Source organism: Eschrichtius robustus, chromosome 3 (assembly GCF_028021215.1).
Source record: "Eschrichtius robustus isolate mEscRob2 chromosome 3, mEscRob2.pri, whole genome shotgun sequence".
NCBI lineage: Eukaryota > Metazoa > Chordata > Mammalia > Artiodactyla > Eschrichtiidae > Eschrichtius > Eschrichtius robustus.
The window spans coordinates 57,766,839-57,792,746 of NC_090826.1; the positions used below are offsets into that span (position 1 = coordinate 57,766,839).

Genomic DNA, 25,908 nt, shown 5'->3' on the forward strand with positions numbered 1-25,908 from the left:
CTATTACCATTTACTGAGACTATAGTGACAAACGCTACAAACACCCCTGAGGGAAGCACTGCTCTGACATAAATTCATATTACATTTAAAACAACTGAAAATAAGTCTTCTTCATGAGCTGGCTTTGATGTGAAAAAAGTTCTAAATTTCAACTTTGCAAAGTGGAAAATATTATACAGAAAATGGAGTAAAGTGTTCAGAACAGGGGCGCAGGGGGACCGGACAGGCTTGCTCTGGACACACCGTGAGGACACGCTTCCCCTCCACACAAAAGGCCGGCAGTGGCGTGGTACCAGGCGTCTCTGTGGAACCCGGGACTCGAACAGCCATTTATTTATCAAGTAAACCTTGTACTCTTACTCAGTTTCTGTACCTGGGTATTTCGCTTCCTTTTCTCCCTCTTTTTTATTTGTATCTTTCCCTTTCTCTTCTAAAATCGCTCTCCCTTTTCCCTTTCTCCTTTAATATTTTTACATATACAGCCCCTACTCCATACTCACATTCACATTTCAATTGACTACTCAGGAAATGCTTTCACAAATTAACAACCTTATCTTTTTCTTTTTTTATTGATTTTTTTTTAGTTGATTTACAATGCTGTGTTCGTTTCAGGTGTACAGCAGAGTGATTCAGTTTTACATATATATATATGTATATATATGTACATATTCTTTTTCAGATTCTTTTCCCTTATAGGTTATTACAAAATATTGAGTATAGTTCCCTGTGCTATACAGTAGGATGACCTCTTCTTTTAAAGATGTCATACTAATTTTTCTTTAGCCTTAGGTTTTGTGTGTGTGTGAGAGTGTGTGTGTGTGTGTGTGTGTGTGTGTGTGTGTGTGTATATACCCTTGCTTGGTAATGAGAGTCACAGAAAACTGCCTTTCAGAAAATTTCATCACATGATAGTGACTCTGTGTGCCTTTTTCCATTTCTCAGAACTCCCTAAGTGTGCAGGGCAATTGCTTTCCAGGACCCTGGAATTGCTATTTTGTCAGAACTTGACAAGGTAATGGCAGCAAATTGTCCTTCTTGGGGGACCCCATATGCACCCTCGGATGCCTGACATAATTTTGTTCTGACTTCTATGTTCCATGAGCAGAGTAGGTAAGAGTTCAGGATCCAGAGTCAGGAAGTACTAGGTTTGCATCCCAATGCTGTTCTTACTGCTTACTAACTGGGTGACTGTGGACAAGGCTACCGAATGATTTGTAACCTCAGTTTCCTCCTCTGGAAAACAGGGATAACAATGGTAGTTCCCTAATAGGGGTGTTATCAGGATTAAGAGGTAATACAGGAATAGTTCTTAGTATGCAATAAGAGGTACAAAGTTTTCGTTGTTGCTACTACTGTTTTTGTTAGCATTGGGAGATCTAGGATTGAATTTCAGCTTTACCACTTACTAGCAGAGTGAACTTGGGCTAGTGCAATAGAGATAACTATACTGAACCTGTTTATCCCCTCAATGTATAAAGAACAAAAAGCCATATTAGTGTTTGATATTTTATTTTATTGTAGGACAGACATAATAATTACTATTTTGACATTGAATTCTTTAAAAATTATCATTAATAATAATATAATAATTATAATACTTAACTATCAATATTATCTAACTTCATGTAGTGCTTTGTCTTTCATCTGTATTTAATATTATAGTCCCCTTTTATACTATAAGCTCCATGAAGGGAGGGGTACATCTCATACATTTCTGTGAATCCCTCAGCAACTAGCACAATGCCTACTTATTGCAGGAACTCACATTCGAATGAATCAACAGACAAATATGCATTCAACCAACTTTCATCTCCTATGAGTCCAAGCATTATATCAAGCAACTTGAATAGATATGACAGCCACCCATGTAATACACAAAAAATTAAACATGCATGATAGAATTCATTGTTCTTATGATAAAAGAAATTTGGGGTTGGAAGGAGCCTGAAAATGTTGGTCTATCTCCTTGCTCAGTGAGGAGTACCGTTTGTTGTATCTCCCTTTATTCTCTACCTCAATAACTATTCAAATTCAAAGAACCAACTTTAATTCAACAACCTTAGTAAAACTCACCCTGACAAAATAACAGCAACAAAAACAAGAAGAAGAAGATGTTTTTTCAAGTGCATACCATGCTAAGGATATCCCATTTGATGTCTACCACAAACCTTTAACATAGATATTATTATCTATTGATATTTTATTTTAAAGATGAGGAAACTGAGTGACAGACAGATTAAATAGCTTGCTCCTGGTCATAGCAGATTGTAAGTGGAGGCATTGGGATTCACACCCAAGTCTATGTGACACCAGAGCCTGAGCTTCTTTTTATTAAATCAAGGAGTAGAATTTCCTGTTCTACTCATTGGACAATTAATCTTGCAGTGAAAAACCTCATAGTGCTGTCACTTGAGCTATTGTCTTAAGCAATTGTTTGTATATGTTATTGTTACTGGGTTTCCTATATGCTTGTAACTTATTTCCTGAAAGTTTACATATTTGTGTTCCCACCAATATCTTACACATAGTAGAGACCCAGTAAATATTTGGCAGATTCACTAAAACCGCCAGTGAAGGGATACAGTTTTCAAAGCAGCTTATTTCTGTGTGAGAAAATTGTTCCTACTGTTTAAAACTCCTTAAATTCCTATAAACAACTTAAAATTATAGAATCCTAACACACAGGGATGACGTGATCTATTGCCTTCATTTTATGGTTGAGAAAACCTAAAGGTAATTCACTTGCCCAAGGTCACAAAGCTATTAACTTGCAGATCCATGGCCATGAACTCTGGTCCCTAGAGTCACTGTCTGGTAATATTATTTCAGATATTTGAAAATAGTTTTGAGGCCCCTCTTAGTCATCTTAGGCCATAAGGTTTGAATTTCTCAGCATCTTAGACACTCTCCTGGTTTTAGCCCAGTTTTCCAATAATCATAGTAACAAAGACTCTCTAAGGTACTGCAGGGGAACAGAAGCATTCATTTATTACTAATAGCATTTTCACTGAGTATAATCTTTATGTAAAATAATCTGGGGGACTTCCCTGGTGGCGCGGTGGTTAAGAGTCTGCCTGCCAATGCAGGGGACACAGGTTCGATCCCTGGTCCAGGAAGATCCCACATGCCACGGAGCAACTAAGCCCGTGCACCACAACTACTAAGCCTGCACTCTAGAGCCCGTGAGCCACAGCTACTGAGCCTGAGCTCTAGAGCCCGTGCTCCGCAACAAGAGAAGCCACTGCAACAAAGAAATAGCCCTGCTCACCGCAACTAGGGAAAGCCCGCGTGCAACAATGAAGACCCAACACAGCCAAAAATAAATAAATAAAATAAATAAATTTATTTTTAAAAATAAAATAAAATAACCTGGCATTCTTAACAATCAAAAATTTATCTGCCTTATGGTTGGGTCGTCCCACTTTGTGGTAATAAAACTATATCTTAAAAAAATAATTAAAAGGAAAAGACCAACTTTTACAAAGATGGATTTAGAGTAATTTCTACCTAGAAATGACCCAACATTTGGAGAATTTTTGTAGAATAATATATACTCATGGAAATGATATGTAGACCAGATAGCAATAAGGAAAATTGTGTAATAAATGAAAAAAGTAAAATAGAAGATGGCATATTAATTGCAATGTATAGGGATGTGAAGAAATTAGAATTGTAAACTGTGGATCCTTTAAGGTAAAAGGGTTCTTTGTAAAATCTTGATGTTTTTTCCTTCTCTGGCATTATTGATTAAACCCACAATAAGGACTGTAGTGCCCAGAGGTGAACACAGCTAGGGTATAGCGTTGTTGGAAAGAGAGGGAAGAGGTGAGGAAGGATAGATCTGGGCCAGACTGCATGCCTCAGTCCATTCTGACTGCTGTAACAAAATACCACTCGAGGCGTGGCTTGTAAACAACAAAAACCTATTTCTTGAGGACAAGGATTATGTTTAATTATCTCTGAATCCCCAGCACCTACCATAATGCCTGATACATACCAGATAATAAGCCAATGTTTGTTGGTGATCAATTACTACATCCAAGATATTGAAAGACAAGGGAAGATAGAAAACGTAGACACTAGGATGAACTAGAATTATCAAGGAAAACTTTATTGAGGAGGGAAGTATACAAAGGTAGATCTTTTCATAATCAGAGAAGAGTATGAAAGTTACTAAAGGTAAAAGATAAAAAGCATAACACGTAGTCTGTGATGAGGTGGGGAAGAGTAAATGTGTTTTGTGTGATAAGAAGGAGAAGCAATGAATGTGTGACATAATTAAATACTTTGTCCTTATAAAACTTTACTCTTCAGTACCATGTCTAGAGATTGTTAATGAAGACAACAATCCTAAACTTCGCTCCTTTTGGGAACCTCAAGTTGTATCAAAAACATACAGGAAAATGTTTCATTTAGACAAACAATATGGTATAAACAGTTGGGGGAAAGCATGAGCCTTATAGGATGGCAAACCGAGGTTTGAATTTTAGTTTTGCCACTTAACTAACTGTATCTTGGGCAAGTCACTTAGCTCTTTGAGCTTCAGTTTTCTTTCTGTAAAATGGGAATAATAATGCCTATCCCACAGGGCTGATGTGGGGCTTGAATGTGGTAATTCCTGTAAGGTATCCAGTGTAGTGCCTGGTATGTAGTAAATGGTCAGTAAACTGTTATTTTTAATACTGTGAATTGATGCATTGATGTGTTTGTGCTAAGTCAAGGTGGACGTTTGGGTTGTGAGTGTTTGGGGACATATACACTTGAGCCTACTTGATCTGAGGGTAATTGGACTTTTTGAAATGGAAACACCCCAGAAAAGGACAATGTGTAACATGGTGCTCCATGGCTGCTTGTCTCTTTAAAATGAAGAAATGCAAACAGTTTTGAGTGTGTGGGCAATTGTATAAGGTGAAGGCTCAAATAGGAAGCTAATAATTTTCTTACAAACTCCCTGCTGTACAAACTGTCATGCAAATACTGCCTCATGCTTTATGTAAAACATTGAAACCCCCTATGACTTTATTCTTCTGCTTGGATTTTTTTTCCGTAGTAAAATACATCACTGAATTAATTTCGAGTGTGTTTGTCTGTAAACCAGCCAAATATTTCCTTTTAAATACTTGAGCTCTATGTTGAATATAAAGTTATGGCTCTTAGCACATTGCTTTTTTTTTCAGTAATTAGATTTTACCCTCTAATCCTTTAATGGGCTTTTAGTTCCACATATACTAAGATGGCTCCGATCCATATTAAATGAAGATTTTTCATTTCATGCAGGTTCTTCCAGGGGACCCAGCCCCCTAACCATGGGAGCCCAGGACACCCTCCCTGTTGCAGCAGCATTTACAGAAACGGTCAATGCCTACTTCAAAGGAGCAGATCCGAGCAAGTAAGCCTGGGGCTTGGTCCATTGTATTCTCCAAACTCTATCCAATTCAGTGGGGACACCCTACATATAATTATTTCATTCCATATCCTAAAACCAAAGAAAAAAAAAAATCCAGTCAACAGTAACAGGTGGCATACCTAGAATTAATTTGATTAGGAATATTAATTCATTGCTTTTTTTTTTAATTCATTGCTTTTTTTAAAAATATGCCAAAAGGTCCAGTAATCTAATCTAATACAGAAATCTCTGATTCAGTTTTGGTTGCAGGTTACAGAAAACCCAACCAACTCCATCAGCAATGAGAAAATGTATTATCTCACAAAAGGAAATGTCTAGATCATGCCTTTATTGTCTTAGTCTTTCCTGGGTGGGAGTCACCCACATATAAACTGAAACAATGGTGCATTGGAATGAGAACCTGGAATAAAACCACCTTTCCATAACATGCAGATATGTAAGAGGACAAATTATGTGTTACCCTTGTTAAGTAAGGAAAAACTAGCCAAAAAAATAATCACAGCAAAGTAAAAATTTTAGATAAAAATGTACCACTCTCTATTTACATGAGCCTGATTACACTTAGTACATCTTGACAATGGACTTTACCTGAATGCACATGCTTCTCTATAAGGTGTCCCATGGATGGGGTAGAGGAAGTTTATGGATCCCCTGAAATTATATTTCATACCTAATGTGTGTGTGCACATGCACATTTGTCCATAGACACTCTACAGTGTTCATCAATTTCACAAAGGGGTTCAGATTCAAAAAAAAAGTTAAGGGCGATTATTAGTCTACACTGAAAACTAAACACCTAAGTCAAACTGGTCTTCAGGTGTGTCACTAATACAATTCCAGGTCTGAATCTGATGTATAAACAAAGGGCAAACCTAGGTGAGGAAAGAATTGCTTTTTATTTTTTACTTGCAGGGACTAGAGCTTAGAAAACCTTGGTAGCCATGGAAATAAAGATGAGAGAAAAATTAAATGTGCATATAGAACACTAGACTGTTTTATAAAAACTTTTGAAATAGTGATAAGTATAATTAGAACTTGGAACTCTATTTTAAGTGAAAATCTATATGACTAATTGTTAACCCTCTTTACACTTCAGAAACACTAGTTTTTTTTTTTAAGTCGAAATCTAACAATATTATGTTGGAAAACTAATATAATGGTAACTGCACTCTGTTCTAGCCACTGAGATCTATCAATCTTCCTAAATATCCTTTTAAACAGCATTTAGGTTTTATTCTGGGCCCAGAGTTTTGCAGAGAAACAAATACTGTGGACGCTGGTGTCTTAGTTCATTTGCGCTGCTATAACAGACTAGGTGGCTTATAAATAACAGAAATTTACTTCTCAAAATTCTGGAGGCTGGAAAGTCCAAAACCAAGGCCCTGGCAGATTCGGTATCTGATGAGAGCCAGCTTCCTGATTCATCGGAATCTTACATACTGGAAAGGGCTAAGGAACTTTGTGGGTCTCTTTTATAAAGGCACTAATCTCATTCTTTTTTTTTTTTTTAATCTTTTTTTTTTTAATTTTTATTTATTTATTTATTTTTTTAATCTCATTCTTGAGCGTCCTATCCTCATAACCTAATCACGTCCTAAATATCATCACATCGGGGATTAGGTTTAAATATATAAATTTTGGGAGAACACAAGCATTCAGGCTATAGCGTTCTGGTTTCTCCCACGTCTCTTCTTTTTCATCTTCAGAGCAGAAAGATCATTTGCCACAACCATGCATCAACAGCAACTAAAAGCTCCTCATACAGAGTATGCATTTCAACTGTTAGAGAAAAGTAAGCATCATTAACTTAGGTTGTATACAGACTTTGTATACATACATACATGTTTCTTCTGTAGACTCTTCTTTGAGTAAAGAATTTGCATGACTTTCTGTCACACCAGTTCTAAAGACTACTTATTACTGACTGACCTAGACCTTAGAAAGCTCAGGCTACCCTGAATTGCAGGTAGAAGCACACCCTAAAAAAAAATGAGTAGTCGAAAATGTGGAGAGGTGTCTATAATGGAGTGAAAAACACTAGGGATCACAAGAGAATGAATGCTTTTTTGTCTGCTTACTAACTGGCTTTCATTCATTCATTTTTTCAGAGAGATCCAATTGGTAGTAGGGGTACTTCCACTTCTGGTCCCCCCTAAAATCTATTTTCAATGTAACACGTCACTCCTCACCTCAAAATCTTCCTAACTTGTTCAAAGTTAAAACCAAATGCTTCATAATGGTCTATAAGGTTTGTCCTTCACAACCCATCCCAGTTGCCACCTCTCTGATCTTGTCTCCGTCACTCTCGTCCTTAATCACTCCCCTCTAGCCGCTCTGGCTTCATGGCTGTTTTTCTTTCATCAGCCCAACCCCATCTGCACCTCAGGGTCTTTTTTTTTTTTTTTTTTTAAAAACATCTTTATTGGAGTATAATTGCTTTACAGTGGTGTGTTAGTTTCTGCTTTATAACAAAGTGAATCAGTTATACATATACATATGTTCCCATATCTCTTCCCTCTTGCATCTCCCTCCCTCCCACCCTCCCTATCCCACCCCTCTAGGTGGTCACAAAGCACCGAGCTGATCTCCCTGTGCTATGCGGCTGCTTCCCACTAGCTATCTATTTTACATTTGGTAGTGTATATATGTCCACGCCACTCTCTCACCCTGTCACATCTTACCCCTCCCCCTCCCCATATCCTCAAGTCCATTCTCTAGTAGGTCTGTGTCTTTATTCCCGTCTTGCCACTAGGTTCTTCATGACCTTTTTTTTTTTTCCTTAGATTCCATATATGTGTGTTAGCATACTGTATTTGTTTTTCTCTTTCTGACTTACTTCACTCTGTATGACAGACTCTAACTCCATCCACCTCACTACAAATACCTCCATTTCATTTCTTTTTATGGCTGAGTAATATTCCATTGTATATATGTGCCACATCTTCTTTATCCATTCATCCGATGATGGACACTTAGGTTGCTTCCATGTCCTGGCTATTGTAAATAGAGCTGCAATGAACATTTTGGTACATGACTCTTTTTGAATTATGGTCTTCTCAGGGTATATGGCCAGTAGTGGGATTGCTGGGTCGTATGGTAGTTCTATTTTTAGTTTTTTAAGGAACCTCCATACTGTTCTCCATAGTGGCTGTATCAATTTACATTCCCACCAACAGTGCAAGAGTGTTCCCTTTTCTCCACACCCTCTCCAGCATTTATTGTTTCTAGATTTTTTGATGATGGCCATTCTTCCTGTTTTCTAATTAATGAACATGCTAATTAACATGTTCCATGTTTTCAGTGTCCACTGTCGGTCCCTTCCCCTACTAGAGTGTAAGCTTCATGAGAGCTGGGACTTTAAGTATTTTGTTCATTGTTATATCCTCAGTACCTAAAACAGGACCTGGCATGGAGTACCCAGTGCATATTTGCTGAACAAGTTGAGTTGAATTACTCACCTAACATTTACAGAATGTCTACTATGTGGCCGCCATTGTGCTAGACAGGGATATATTGGTGGTGAAGACAGTTGATATGGAAAATAAAACTTGTACATAACTATAATGCAAAGTCCACTATAGGAGAGGTGTAGATATGGGGCAATGGGAGTTAAGAAGTCCTTAATAATAATCTTTTTTAAATCCCAAGAAGTGGTATAGCAGCCTACCAGTCCCTGTACAAGCTGGGTTCTTCTTCTTGTTTCGGTTTCCCCAGCACACTCTGACAAGTGTCTACGGAGGTCTGTACCAGTGAGCCTGGTGTCCATGACTTTAGCATTCCAGTGATGTGGTACTTGAGCCAAGTTAATATTAGTGCTTTTCCTATGCCTTCCAAATTAGCTGAGCCTTTGGTCTGTGAATGACTGCACATATTGAGTCTTTTTCCAATTATATTGCCATAAGTAGTTGTAGTGTATACTGTATATTGGTAGATGGGAGATTTAGTATATTTCATTGAAATTATGAGATCTGAAATTTATGAACAGATCATGAAGTGACATTCTTCTAAATTTAATTTCATCTCCAAGCAGTGAATCACTTTAATTGCTGTTCCTTTGTTATTCAGTTTCAAAGAAACAACTCAAGTTCAAAAGTTCCATCATGGGGAGAGGTGGGGAAGAGGGTAAAGCCAAACACAGCGCCACATAGAGAAATGATGCAGAAAAAGCATGTGGGTTTGTTTTGCCTGTGGTTCTCTCTCATCCTGTATCAAAGACTTCCCCATTTGTTTTCAGACCATACATTGGAAACAAAAATCTACTACTGGTATTCTGACATCTGAGTCTTTCTCAGTAGCTCAAAGGCAGAGAACTCCTTGACTTTGCTGCCACCTGGGGGAAACACATTTCCCGTTATTAGCTCCTATTTGAACACCTCTGGTGCTAGGAACTAATTCTCTAATTCCCAAGAAAACCTTAGGCTTCTCAGTTATAGTCTATCCTTCCCTTATCACCATATTTCAATTAGTTATTCAAGTGTATGTCTCCCTGCTTAAACTAGAAGTTTGCTCAAGACCACGTTTGTCCTGTTTCTCACTGCCCATTCTAGTGCGTTACACAATGCCTGGTACATTGATTAGGTAGCCAATATATAATTGTTAAATGTATGAATTTATTTTTAAAACACTTTATTGAGTTCCTACTCTGCACTGGGTTCTGTGTTTTGCACCTTTGCCTTCCCAGAACCTAAGACACAGTACTTGCCTTCACAGTAGTACATATGTGCAAGAACTACAGAACAGTTTTTAAAAAAGTCTGTCCATTTGTCCAAGGAAACTAAAGAAAGGAAAAATTAAAGAGGGCTGAATGGAGAAGATATTAAGGAAGGCCTTGGAAAGGCCTGCCTTTGAACTGAGTCTTGAATATGAAAAAGAGTTTTTGCCTGGTACCCAAGTCAATAAAAGGGGAAGATAAATAAAGGAAGGGAAGCAGCCTATGTGCAGAAGTATATATGCTTGAACAGAAAACCATGAGCTTAGTTATCAAAGCAGTAGAACTTACACTTTACGAGAGGCATGTATTTCTGATGACCTCACATAAATCAAATCCACACATTTCCTGACCAGAATTGGCCAGTGTTTCTGTTGACCAGCTAACATGATGCTGCCTGTGGTAACAGGGAGAACCCAGTTTACAAGGCATTTGACCAGTTGACTTGGAAATCTTGCCATTCTAGACGGATGTTTCATTTGCGGGGATTCATATGGTTTTAAATTTACTTCATAAAGTACCTGTGTCAGTATTTCCATATTGCAGTATTTCAGATTTCCATGATTTAAACTCACATGAAATGTAGCCACATCACACACTGATAGGAACAATCATTGCTGTTGAACAAAGGCTTTCCTTTAGTGAGTGAGCATAGGTTGAAAATATTAATTTTTATATAGAAAATTTCAGATTGACTTAGACACTGGATGGATTAATAAATCACCAAAGGTCTGACTCTGACAATTGAGATGCAGTTCAGAAATGTAATGTAACTGAGGAGCCTGGGTGCCTCCTCTGTTGGCTTATACTGACTACTTCTCTCATAGCCCACCCGACACTGTAAGCACTTTGAAGGCAGGGGCTCTTTTGCTCATTTTTTTTTGAATTTTATTTTATTTATTTTTTATACAGCAGGTTCTTATTAGTTATCTATTTTACACATATTAGTGTATATATGTCTTTTGCTCATTTTTTAATTGCCTCCCCACTCACAACAAAAACAAACAACCCCAACTTACACAGTTAGGCGTTGATAAATGTTTATTGACTTAGTAAATTCCACCTCCTCCCCTTGCTGACTTTCTTTCAAAAGAGAAACTTTATCCTCCACCAAGACACCACTTAGAGCTCATTTTGAGCAACCTGGAAAAGAAACTGAGTAAATTCCTTACCAATTAAAAAAACATTTGCGCAACCCCTGCTAACAGTGTACTGAGTGATGGTAGGTGCTGAAGTCTAATTTAACAAGTGCTCTGACTAGTTAGTATTTTCTTCTAGAGTCGTCAAATAAAATTTTTCTTGCCCACATATTGAAAAATATTAAGAGTAGACTCAGCTTAAGGGGAAGTCCAGGCTTAGCACCAATTCATCACCAGTAAATCAAGCAAGCCTTATGGATCTAAAAGACAGAGAAGGAAGACAGCAGAGTTGGCACCAAACTGGGAGATCAGCAATATTCTCCAGCAGAGATGGAGGGGCAAACTTCCAGAAACCAGAATTCTTATTCAGGGCAGTTCAGAGTTAGGGATGATATTATCTGAGTGGGAGGAGGGGGCACATGGCAACTTTAGGAAGCTCACCTGCCCTCCACCTCTACCCCAAACCCAGCCTTACACATACAAGGCTATAGCAGTTCTTCACATAAGCTGTTTTGAATGTGTGCCAAGGACCATCTCATCTGAGCCACTTGTGCCTCATCGATCACAGTTACACAGCATACAAGGTGACTATGGGGCAAATAGAGTTTCCTATATTCAAGTGTGAGCGAAGTTTTCATTTATTAACCTCAATTTCCCTAGAAAGTACACTCCTGCACTTAAAGCTGCAGAAATGGTACAAGGGTCAATTATCCAGATGTATAGGAAAGTTATAAAGAAGTTCACTCATTTGAAATATTTACCATTTCCCAAAGAAGAATAATCTTTTTGAGATTTCTGCTTCTGGTTAAGGTGGAATAACAGGGACCAATTTACCCTTCTACCTGAAAACACTGCAGAAACAGACAAAATATATGAAACAATGATTTGCATGACACAGGACCTCAGGTGAAGGACAGTGACCCCTGAGAGGTGAGATGTGCCATATGATTGCCCCAACTGACTTCCTGGAGAGTTTCCAGGCCATGGCATAGGGAGAGCCCAGCAGACTCACAGGCGTTCGTGTCTGGGAGTTCGTGTCTGGGAGACAGGGAGGTGTCTCACCGAGGCACACTCCACTGCAAAACTGGTTGAGGAGGGTGCCCGAGGAAGCTAATGGCCCGTGGGTACCGCAGACCACCATGCACTGCAGAAGCTGGCTATGGAGAAGGTGTGCATATAATAGGAGCCTGGAGTCAGGGACCCCATCTGCATTCAAAGAGCTGGGCACTGGGACAGCCCAGCCACACGTACCTCAGGAGCCAGAGGCTGTGGAAGCTGCCAGTGTCACTGGGCACTAGCAAAGCCACATGGGTTGCAGTACCCACACTCCTGGGTGCCACGTGCCTCCTGCACTGCAGGAGCCTAGCTCTAGAAAAGCCTTGAGTACTGCAGAGGACTGCCTAGCAAGCGCACTGGAACCAGGAAGGGAAAATTCTCTTCTTCCTGCAATGTCTTTCTAGTGCCCTCTACTGACAAAAAGTAAGATAGTGCCTGTTACGTTGGCAAAGAAAAAATATATTAATGGCCCAATACAAATTCTCTCAGAGCAGACAGTAAAGGGTGAATTGGAACTCCACTGATTTTATGTAGAAATTGACACAGTGATCCTAAATTTCATGTGGAAATACAAAGAACTTAAAATAGCCAAAACAATTTTGAAAGAGAACAAAGTTGGTAGACTAATACTACTTGATCTCAAAATAACTTTAAAGCTACAGCAATCAAGACAGTGTGGGATTGGTGTAAAGGCAGACAAAATAGATCAATGGAACAGAATAGAGAATTTAGAAATAAGGCCCACACATATATGGACAACTGAATTTCAACAAAATTACCAAGTGGATAAATTCAACAGATGGTGATAGAACAATTAGATACCCATATCCACACACTAAAAAATGAACTTGGACCCATACCTCACAGAAAATATACAGAAATTAACCAAAAATAGATCATAAAGCTAAATGTAAAACTAAAAGTTAAAAACGTCTAGAATAAAACATAGGTAAAATGTTTGTGACCTTGGATTTAGCAAAGATTTCTCAGATAAGACTCCAAAAGAATAAAGTGATTAGCTACAACCCATAAAAGAATAAATTGATGAATTTAAAATTTCTGCTCTTCAAATTACTCTTAAGAGAAAGAAAAAAAACAAGCCACCGACTGGGGAAAAAAATTCTTTGCAAAGCATGTATTCGATAAATTACTTATATCCAGAATGCACCCAAAAAAACCCCAAATTAATAAGAGAAGAGAAAACTCAATTTAAAAAACTGGCAAAAAATCTGAGCAGACACTTCACCTGAGTAAATAACTGATGACAAATAAGCACGTGAAAAGGTGCTAAGATCCTTAGCCATTAGGGAAATGTAGATTAAAACAACAATGAGATACTGTTACTCACCTATGAGAATGACAAACTAAAAAGACAGATCCTACCAAGTGTTGGTGAGGATGGGGAGGAACTGAAACTCTCACACTCAGCTGTATTTTCCACTTCAGAAAACAGTTTGGCAGTTTCTTAAAAAGTTAAAGGTACACCTATCATGTGATCCAGTCATATATTTATCCAAGAGAAATAAGAGCATGTGCCCATACACAGGCTTGTACACACATATTCATCACAGCTTTATTTGTAATAGGCAAAAGATAGAAAGAATCCACATGTTCTTCAACAAGTGAATGAATTTTCAAAACAAACCTGTGGTATATCCATATTCCACCCAGCAATAAAAAGACATGAACTATTGATTCACGTGCTACATGGATGAATCTGAAAATAATTATGCTGAGTGGAAAACATCAGACCAAAAAAAAAAACAAAATCACACACCTTACAATTCTGTTTATATAAAATTTTAGAAAGTCCAAACTAATATGTAATGTCAGAAAATATATTAGTAATTACCAAGGGACAGAGAGGGAAAGGATGGAGAAGGGCAGGAGAGAGGAAAACAAAAACACAGGAGGAGACTCTTAAGGACGTTAGATATCTTGATTATCTTGATTGTGTGATGGTTTCATAGATGTAGATTATGTCAAAAATGATGGGAATTTACACTATAAATAAGCACCAGTTATTATATATCGACTATACTTCAATAAAGCCCTTTTTTAAAAAGGATTATTATTCCTTCCAAATTATGATCCAACTGTGTTAACTTATATATATGACTGATTTTATAATTTCAACCAGATAGACAAGTTAATGGAATAAAGATCTAATTAAGTGGGAAGCAGGAAGTTTACCCCATGTGTCCATAAAAGAACACACTCAAGGCATCAATCACATTACTCAGAGAACTAAAATAAGTCCCAGTGACTAGTGTAATAACATTGTGCAATTTAGTATCTTCAAATATGCTGCCATCAATTCAGCAGTCAAAGAGAGAGAGAATCACCAGAATAAATTATTCTGTTTGTGAGGTGAACATACAGACTTTTCTACAGAAAGAAAAAAGCTGCACTTTTTTTCTAACGGTGCAAAAACACCTTCAACAAAATAGCCACCTTTTTTGGAGAAGTGTTAAATAAACCTTTGAGTCCTCAGGTCTTTAGAAATGAGTTAGTAGCTGAGAGTGAATTGTTAAGAGCTTACTTTTCCTCTCTTCTGCTGTGTCATATTGTTACAGAAATCTTTGCTTTTCACAACTGCTTTGATTCACAGCATGTTGACCTAGGTTTCCTCTCTTTCCTCTCACGTGTTGTGATATGCCAGATGTATCGTGAAGATTACTGGAGAAATGGTGTTGTCCTTTCCTGCCGGCATCACCAGACACTTTGCCAACAACCCATCGCCAGCTGCTTTGACCTTTCGGGTGACAAATTTCAGCAGGTTAGAACACGTCCTGCCAAATCCCCAACTTCTCTGCTGGTAAATATATTTTGCACAAATTTTTTAGAGATGTGTGTGGCTTAGCACCTTATTCTTAGATGAGAGATGTAATTTAGCGAGAGAGATACACTGTACTGAAATTACCGCTACTCAGATATGTTTATAGATTCAATACCAGAACTTTTACCAGCTGTAAAAATTGTTGGTGGCTGATTGTGTGTGTGTGCATATATGTATTTTAATGGCCAACTATCTCAAGTGGCTAAAGAGACATTTAGAGTAATGAAATCTGCATTAGTGACAATTTAGTCATTTCTGTTTTGCTTATCACTGGTAGACAATGGATGAGGATTGTGGAAAATGAGCCCAATAAAAGGAATAAAATCCATTTGTTGTATTAGCATCTTCTAAAATCAAATGATATCTGAACTGTGAGCTACTCTTCATACAAGCTTGAAAATCTCTTTGTTAAACATGTAATTTCATTGTACTGTAATAATGATTGTTTTGATGGAACTTTACATGTATGGCATCAAAGAAGCTTATGTGAATTTGTTTACATAAATACACTTCTTTACATTTCCTATTAAATCTGAATTTGATGTCTTTATCATATATATATATATGCACATGCACGTTCACACAACACACACATATATACATGCTACTAAAAAATGATCCACTCTACAAGTTAATTATTGACAATGGATGAGACAAAAAAAGTCATTCTTGACAGTTTTGTCCATCAATAAGTCCTGATATTCCATCCAAAATTCTCTCTCTAAAATGGCCACTTTTTCCCTGTTATTATCACTTCTTCTATCCAAATGATGACTATCATTTCCCTGGACCACAGCAACTGCTTTCCTCCTTCCCTCCCTGCATCCAGTCTTGCCCCACTCCTACACACAATAACCAGATGACCTTTTTTGAGGTAAATCAGGTTGTCCTCACTCGTAGTCCTCTGATGGCTTCCCGTTGTATCTGTACCAGAATCCAGACTTGTTACCATTGCCTTCAAGGCCCTGAGTCATCCACTCTTGCCTGTCTGTCTGTCCTCATCTCCCACCATCCTCCTCAGAATCCTTGTAGCTCCAGTCAGAACTGCCAGTCTTGGGAACTGCTGAGTCCTTTCCCACATCAAGACTTTGTATGCTTGTTTCCTCTGCCTCCAACAGGATTTCCACCCTTCTTCACCGGACTCATACTCATCCTTCAGATCTCAGCTCCACTCAGCCTTCCCTGACCTCCTCACTCTCCTCCCCACTCCCACACTAAATCACATCGCCTTGTTATTCTCTCTCAATCTTCCCTATTCTTCCCTTTGTCACACTTACTAAAACTAATAATTACATATCTATTTGTTTTCTTCATCCATCCATCTCCCCCGCTAGACTGTAAAATCCATGAGGGAACAGAACACGTCTATTGGTTCACCACCGTATCCTCAGTACCTTCCACTATGCCTAATAAGGACTTGAGTAGTCTTTGTTGAATGAATGAACAATTCAACTATAATTTAGAGAATTTTGTCAAGCTGGATATTTATGTAGAAATAACTAAAGGTTATTTGGAATCTGAAGACCAATACAGTCACTCTCTTTCTCTTGCCTGAATGAGACTTTTTAGCTTCCCTGATGGAAAAACAGTCACAGGTGTTTCAGGTGATGACCAAGATCACCTCCTTCTCTTTGGTCCTTGCGATGGTTTAATTGGCAAACTTGATTCCAGGCTTAAAAATACAAAAGACATGCTCACCCTTTAAATGAAAAATAAATGTGAAATGATCAAGATTGGAAATTGGCAACTTCTTATTTCCGTTTCCCTCCGTGTTTTTGATGTGCACAGCGAGCCACACAGCGAGTTAATTTTATTTTTCTAGGTTCGTCCATCTGAAATTAGGAGTTACGTGCCACCATCTCACCAGTTTGTCTGTAAATATCACTGATGTGATAGTTATAGCTTTTGTTGCACTTTTAGGCAGTTATGTTGCCAAGTTCTTAGGCATATGTGTCAGAGTTTTATACTTATATTAATACATCAGTCTTATGAATTGAACTAAATATCAGTCTGAGAATGTTTTGTGTGACAAAACATATGGACCCTTAAGTTGTTTTTTAAACAAAACAAAAACAAAAAAATTCTTATTAATTTGGACTTTATTAACTCTAAGTATTTGATGATTGTGTCAGGGCTGTGATTGGTGACCCATCAGTCCTAGAGAGTGTTTGGTTTTGGTATGTAGCGCCACTCCACCACCCCTGCTGCCACACCTACTTTTCAAAAGGCCATGGAACCAAGCATTATTCTCAAATGCTGTTCAAGCCTTTCTTCATCTGTTATCTTACACCCAGCCAATCTTCTCAGTTATCCTTACTGAAAGACTCATTTAGGTTAGCAGCTTGGCCCCTGGAGACATTTGGGTTTGCAATCCCTGTGACAGGGACCAAATTGAAATTTACTTCTACTTTTCCCTTATGAAAGGGATTGGCTTACAAAGGATGTTCAGGAACAATCGCTAAACCAATTGAGTCTGAAGAATTCTCAAGGCTTTATGAGTATTCAAGAATTGCATCTCTGTGCAAGCTTTTGATTGACAAACTTTTCTTGACTATTTGTTAAAGCAAGTTCTCCGAGGAATTATCATAGATATATGCCTTAGCTTATTTTGTTATTAAACATGCAATTGGGATTTTCTCAGTTATTTGGATTTACTTAGCACAAATTAATAAAATGTTGCTGGATATTAATTCCACACCTCTTTTGGTATAGTGGGAAAGTATGACCTGCAGTAAAACTGACTTGGGCTGGAATCTTGACTCTGTTACTTATTAGCTGTTCAACCTTAAGTAAATTACTTAATTTTGCTGAACCTCTATTGTTCTTAGCTCCAGCCTCCTTGTGCAGCTACCACTCTGGAAGCTCTGGGTAACTTGGATGTTTTAGATAATAAACAGTTTAGACAGCACTTATCAGCGTCCTTAGCTTGGCTGGGCCAAGGGCAAGGATGAGGGGCCAGGAGTCTTTTCCATTCACTTCCTCCTGCCCAGAGGCACAGGATTTTCTCTGTCCTCAACAGCCTATAGCAGGCACAACAGAACCACAGGGGTCTTGCTGAGACTTGGTGCCCACGACCACTCGCTCCTAACTGACCAGAAGCAGTTTCAAGGCCCTGATGTTTTTTTTGACTCAGCTCTTGATATGTTTGGCTTCTGGAGGCTGAACCATAGGAACTTACTTTCGACCGGCCTTTATCACTGTATCACACCCTTCTGTCTCCGTGACCTCTAATTTTCTCTTTTTATAACATATGCTTATCTTTAAAAAGGAAGATAATTCTTCTTTTGCAGGGTAGATTTTAATGAAATAGTTTATAATGTATCTAACAGAGTGCCTAGCACATAATAGAGGCTCAAAAAATTCTAACTAGTATTATTGTATTACATAGGATATTCTGAAAGTGAAATGTCAGTAAGTTACTGAGCCACTTGGGCCCCAGTTTCTTCATCATGTGGGAAGTAAGCAGGTGCTTTTCACACTCTAGCCTGATTCTTTTTGCCATTGAGACAAACATTTTGAAAAGACATGGGGGGAGTGGCCTGTGGACAGGCCGCAGAGTAACACTGACGACCCTCATAGGAATACAAAACTCCTTAATTCACCAAGACTGCACTCTCTAGTGTAACTACCATGGTTATTATCATTTAAATTCCAGGATCATCTTATAAGTGAGGTGACTTTTTATGATTTAGATGCTCTTAGATAAACTGTTGTGAATGCTAAAAAAGGAGCATGATAATTTTAGTATCACTCTTTTTCCTCAGTTGGAGATAAAGACCATGTTTACAGATATTTGTTTACACATTTGTTTACAAATGTTTGCTTACAAATATTTAAGTATTTTATATTTAAATATTTAAATATAAGTAATTTCTGAGAACCTACTGTTCAAGTAAATTCAAAAGAAAATCAATGTACTCGGCTCCCTGATTGCATTAACCGACTAATTCATAGGAAATGGTGGCGATGTAGAAAGGGCTATTAAATTTGGGTTAATAAATAATTCAGTGTTTAAAGCAACCAGTTATCATCATGATTGATTAATATTACTGGGTAATATTACTGGGTATAAATCACTGAGATTTATAGCAATACAATAATGCCTCCCAATGGGTATTAATCTATTAACATAATACCATTTAGGACAGCAATTATACTAAAACTATGCTATTAATAATATAATCTCTACAAATTGTCAAAGATGGAGACAGAAATCAGATGACAATTTGCTAAGATGCTTTTTTGTGTGGTTTATGTTTGTTACAAAATGCTACTCAATCATTTTTTCTTCCCAATTGAATAGTGATAATACCCAAAATGATGCCAATGCCAAGGAATTCTGGGTAAACATGCCAAATTTGATGATTCATCTAAAGAAAGTGTCGGAACAAAAACCCCAGGCTACGTATTATAACGTGGATATGCTCAAATATCAGGTAAGCCTATTTATATGGTCAAGGTGTCTCTTTCACATTACAAATGTATATTCTAACATACCTAACACTAAATAAAAGTAGACAAAGTAACATTTCTTTCAATATTATTTAAAAGCTACAATTTATAAGAAAATAGAAACCTTAAAAGACTATTTGGAGGCTATATAGAGTCAAGAATATTAATACATATTCTTATTAGTTGAAACCTGCAAGTAAAAAATTTCATTCAAATTTAGGGAAACATGCCAAAAAATGAATTTTCAGAAAACTACATCAATTAAGATTACAAATATTGACAAAATAGTTCACTGTAATTTTGTTAAGAATATTACTGTACTAAAATCTCTTACTTTAAATGATTAAATGTAAATAATTTGGTGTTTTTTCATAATGTGATAGTCTATGAAATAAATTCTGATGAAACTTATGTTAAGAAATAATTTAATGAGAATATTTGGTACAACACATTACAGGATATGAGAACTTTCTTTCTGTGTTTAGGATTTCCCTTTATCCCAAAATATTACTGATTTAATAAATAAGCCTGTTTCAAACCAGGATTCTATAGAGCTTGAGTATCCCACTGATTCCTAGCCACTTGATCTCTTTTGAAAGTTGTACTTTAATAGAAATCAGTGCATCTCAAACATGAGTGTACTTTACAATCACCAGGGAGGTTATAAACAAATGCTGATTCTGAACTGGTGCTAATTATAGACAGACACAGATATAAATATAGATAGTTGTCTATATAAAACTCTATTTATAGATAAATAAAGATGGAGATGGGGAGGGGGGAGGGGAGAGGGATAAAGATAGAGACAGAGACAGAGACAGAGATATCTACTGGGCCCTGACACTCCCAGAGATTTTTATTTAATTGGTTCAGGATGTGACGTAGGTGTATATATTTTTACAAGTCCTCCGAATGATTATAATGCACCCTGTGGATTGAAAACCACATGTTGTAAGGGAACCATTGAACGTGAAGTATCTATGTAATTGTACATTTCACAAAAATACAAATGAATATAATGTTTTTCTAGTAAGAATAATATCATCGAAGCTTTGGACATTATAACAAAGCCTAGAAAGTAGACAGAATTCACCTATTGCAACATGAGCTTGGTTTAAAGTACGATAATGAAGGCAAGAGACTGAATTCTGGAATTAAGTCAGCTTCCTACTGTCCACTGACCTTGGGCACTTAATGTCCCTGAGCCTCAGTTTCCTCATCTGCAAATTAGGAAAAAATGATTCCTACCTCGGTATTTTATAGGCTGTGAGGAGCTAACACCCTAACACATTTCAAAGTACTTTGTGAAATGTAAGTAGCCCTAGGCCTGCCATTTTGTTTTAAAGGTGCTCTGAGGAATCCCTTTTGTTGTGGTTTAGTTGTGTTGTTGTTACTGTTTTTCAACAATGCAAGAGATTGGTTGGGAGGCATAATTAGCATTTTGTGAGATCAAATCACATCATGTTTACTTTCCGGCCACCAGTAGCACCCTCCCAGTAACTGGGACAGTCACATATCCATAAAGCACCTCCCCAGGTAGAGGAACTACTAAGAAGTTGAGGACTCCTGCCGAGGACAGAGTATAGAAATGGGTGGGGAGAGTGAGTCTGCTCTGCTTTTGAGCTATCTTAAATAACAGACTTCTAAATAAAAGTGCATTTGCAGAGGATTGGGCTGCTAAAAATATTTAAAGTTTAAAAACTTTATTATAAGGCTTATCATAGAGATTATTATAAAGTTTTAAAGCTTTTATTATAATGGTCATCAAACTAAAATTATGTCATCAAAAGCCATGTCTGTCATTTTATAAAAGAATCCACGTCTGGGTTTGTTTCTGCAGCAACCATGCCTGACTTTTAAGTGCAGCCTGCCTTCAGGACCCTTCCACGTGGTGTCCATATGTGCAGGCATTACTAGGCCAATAAAGAGCTGTTTATATTCTTTAAAATCAGCAAAACTCATACTCCATGAATGTAACTGCAAGGGCACAGACACCACCCACACGGCCCCTGCAGTGTGCATGTACTTGTAAAAGGTACATAGAAATAATAACCTTGCAAGTTTTTCACTGTGGGCCCAGGATTCTAGTTGATATTATTGTCTTATAACTTTTTGTTGTTTCTTCAAACCTGGATTTTCCTTAGTGAAATTCACAGTTGTTTCTAACTAGAATTGACAGTAGACAGTAGAATGTGATACTGCCAGTTAGGAGACCTGGGTTCAGGTCCTTACTTTGGCAAATCCCAAAGGAGTATTAATAACTTGCTTTGTCTAACTCGCTGGTTTGTGAAGAGCAAATATGATAAGACTATTAATAGGTAACATGTATTAAAATGTTAACTCCTTACTGTATATGAGGCACTAGGCTGAGTGTTTCATATAAAACATCTTCTTCAATCTTCCTAACATCTCTAGGCATAAATATTATTATCATTTCTGGGACTTCCCTGGCAGTCCAGTGGTTAAGAGTCCGCCCTTCCAGTGCAGGGGGCGTGAGTATGGTAAGGGAACTAAGATCCCGTATGCCACACAGTACAGCCAAAAACTTTTTAAAAATTAAAAAAAATATATTATCATTCCCATTTGGCAGATGAGGAAATAACTGAGGCACAGAGAAGTTTTTAGTGACTGGTCAAAGATCACTTAGCTTGGAAGTGACAATCAGAACTCACACCCAGATATATCTGAAAAAACCAAAAACACTAATTTGAAAAGATACATGTTCACAGGAGCATTATTTACAATTTGCCAAGATATGGAAGCAACCTAAGTGTCCATCAATAGATGAACGGTTAAAGAAGATGTGGGGTGTATGTATACAATAGAATACTACTCAGCCATAAAAAAGAATGAAATTTTGCCATTTGCAGCAACATGGATGGACTTGGAGGGCATTATGCTAAGTGAAATAAGTCAGACAGAGAAGGACAAATACTGTATGATACCACTTATATGTGGAATCAAAAAATTCAACAAACTAGTGAATATAACAAAAAAGAAGCAGACTCACAGATATAGAGAACAAACTAGTGGTTACTAGTGGGGAGAGGGAAAGGGGAAGGGGCAAGAGTAAGGGATTAAGAGGTACAAACTATTAGGTATAAAATAAGGTACAAGGATATATTGTACAACATGGGGAATATAGCCAATACTTTATAATAACTATAAATGGAGTATAACCATGAAAAATTATGAAACACTATGTTGTGCACCTGTAACTTATCTAATATTGTATAGCAACTCTATTTCAATTAAAAGAAAGAAAGAAAGGGAAAGAAAGAAAGAAAGAAAGAAAGGAAAAAAGACCTCACACCCAGGATTGTCTGCCTTCTTGGCCTCAGCTCCTAACCAGTGTGCTACCAGCTCCCTATCTGACATAAAGTGCATTGTAAACTCTAAGGTGCTATAGAAACTTCAATAATTGATTTTATGTTTTTAATCTGTAACAGTTCACCTGAAGCACCCAGCTCTCACTCATATGACACCCTTCATGGTGATTTTTTTACTGAGTGCTCATTTGTGAGCAGCACAAACAACATTATGACTTTTTGATATCTAAGAATATTCCAGTGGGAGATAATAATAGCTTCTGGGTTTCTTTCAGATTAATAGTCAAGCCTTAAATGTTCTCTTTCTTGTCTTTGCCAAGGTGTCAGCCCAGGGCATTCAGTCCACGCCTCTGAACCTGGCAGTGAACTGGCGATGTGAGCCGGCAAGCACTGACCTGCGCATAGATTACAAATACAATACGGATGCAATGACAACGGCCGTGGCCCTCAACAATGTGCAGTTCCTGGTCCCCATAGATGGAGGGGTAACCAAGCTCCAGGCTGTGCTCCCACCAGCAGTCTGGTAAGGAGCCATCAGTCCCCTTCCTCTTCACCAAAGGGCTCCTGGGCAAAGGGATCACAGACTTTTTAGCATTCGTGTTTCCTACAGGAAGAGATCACAGCAGGCCTGGGTGTCAGGGTTCAGGGCAGAAAACAGAAGCTGCTATAGCTAATTTCAAGCAGAAAATGATTTAACACAGGGATTTAGATGTTCACATAAAAAAAGAGGAACAAGCTTTAGACTGGATCTCCAAGAATATTTCCCAGAAGATTGCAGAACTGGCCCACCAGGGGAGCTGCTACCTCTGCTACAACCAGGAAGGAGAGAAATTAGAAGGCTGTCAGTGGAGCCATTGAATTCAAGAACCCACCACCCTCATGAGAATCCAAGGATAAGAAAGCTCCTACTGGCACAGCCTACACTGCTTCTCAACAACTACAAAACTGAGACTGGACTGGAGCACTGTTTAACAAGATCCCCACATCAGTTAGGCTGCTGACCAGCAGAAAACAGCCCCAAATCATCAGGAAAATGGCCTCTGCCTCCCTTCTGTCCTCCAGATCTCAAGTAGTACCTATAACTGATGGACCCTAATCTGCATCTAAGACCCTAATTACAAGGGAGTCTTGAGTTTCATTTTGCAGCCTCTGGACTATTAAAAGGCACACTAGAGAAGGTATGGGAACAGAAACAGAATAGACACTGAGTACCACTAGCAGCTGTTAAAAAAAGCCTTTTCTCCTAAGGAAAAATACTCCAGTTTTTCCATATGATTGTTCGAAGCAAAAAGTAGAACATTAAAAAAAAAAAAAAAAAGAATGTCAGCCATATGACAGCTCCAATTTAAATTATCTGAATTAATTGATCAACTAACACTTCCCATCTATTTATTCAGTAGATGCGTTTAAAAAAAAATTTAACTGCATTGTCCTCTAAATGTTTATCTCTCTGACAGTGTTGTGACTAGTTACAATAAGGAAAGAGAAAGGAGAGCATTTATGTATGCATGAATGGATAGATGGATGGATGGATAGATAGATGGAAGGAGGGAGTGAAGGAGGAAGGGATAGATAGATAGATAGATAGATAGATAGATAGATAGATAGATAGATAGATAGATAGATGGAAGGAGGGAGGGAAAGAGGAAGGAATGGATAGATAGATGATAGATAGATATAGATAGATAACGCTTTAATTGTAGCTAAAATTTTTAAGATCATTTTTATTAATTAACACTATCTGGAAAAATATGACATCCATTAAACAAAAACCCTTGCATATGAAAAAGTCTTTTACCTACTTTATTTTTAGGAATGCTGAACAGCACAGAATATTGTGGAAGATTCCTGATATTTCTCAGAAGTCAGAAAATGGAGGTAATGTAATCACAGGCTTATTTTATTTAATATATAAAGCTGAAATAACTTTCAGATATTAGAAAACTATTAACCAAAATACATTTAGCACAAAAAGTAAGCAAAATATTTCAGTTCACTTTGGTATATACTTATTTTAACCAATAAAAGAAAATAGTTCTTCAATGAATCCTCTGCTACCTCTTTTCTGCCCAAGACCCCACATCAAACAGACCATACTTTAAGCAGAGAAGAGCTTTTAATGAGGCATATTTCCATTCTGTATCAGATCTCACACTCCCTGATAGTTAGATATTTTTCACTTTCCTCTGATATTAATCATAAGCTGGAAAATACATTGCCTTCCAAGCAGCATGCTTCCAAATTTTGAAGTACCATTTGGCTGAATTACATTTTTATCAGTGTGCAAAAAAGTCATGAATAATATTTAATGATAAATTTTATTCTATTTATACTGAAACATATACTATTTTCTAGTAAGTTCGATTTTGCACATTAACTTTGAATACAATTTCCAAAGTTATATCCAGAATGTTGCGTTGACTGTTATCTTGTAATAATACTCTTTTTGTAGGAGTGGGCTCTTTATTGGCAAGATTTCAGTTATCTGAAGGCCCAAGCAAACCTTCCCCATTGGTTGTGCAGTTTACAAGTGAAGGGAGCACCCTTTCTGGCTGTGACATTGAACTTGTTGGAGCAGGGTATAGATTTTCACTCATCAAGAAAAGGTTTGCTGCAGGTAAGTGGGTATCTTGTGAGTTTCATTTGCAAACAATAATGTTGCCTTAGCTACTCTTCCTTAAGAAGGAATAGGTTGTGATTTTCTGATCATCTTCCTCCTCTTCTTCCCCACTCCCAACCCCCATTTCCCATCACAATCAGAAAGCAAACCAATTGTTGAATGAAGTAAAAATAGGACAATGAAACTGGGAATCAGAAATCAGGAAGATCCTGGATACTTATCAGGGCTCTGGCTATTTCTTATATGGGACTGACCTGTCATTCCCATTATGTAGGTGTGTACACTGAGGTTAATGGGGGTAAATCCTACTTTTGTTACATTGACAAGCAAGATAAATGCTAATTTTGAATTTATCTCT

At 37.6% G+C, this 25,908-nt stretch overlaps 1 protein-coding gene across 5 annotated transcripts in view; it reads left to right on the plus strand.

The window, feature by feature from the left end:
* Positions 1–25,908, plus strand: part of SGIP1 (SH3GL interacting endocytic adaptor 1) — a 211,969-nt gene that overhangs the window by 184,293 nt on the left and 1,768 nt on the right. For all 5 annotated transcript variants that reach the window (XM_068540058.1, XM_068540060.1, XM_068540057.1 and 2 more), the window contains 6 exons: positions 5,278–5,389; positions 14,973–15,128; positions 19,453–19,585; positions 23,251–23,453; positions 24,744–24,808; positions 25,383–25,547. In XM_068540058.1, coding sequence (XP_068396159.1) covers positions 5,278–5,389; positions 14,973–15,128; positions 19,453–19,585; positions 23,251–23,453; positions 24,744–24,808; positions 25,383–25,547 — 834 coding nt within the window. The remainder of the gene's footprint in view (positions 1–5,277; positions 5,390–14,972; positions 15,129–19,452; positions 19,586–23,250; positions 23,454–24,743; positions 24,809–25,382; positions 25,548–25,908) is intronic.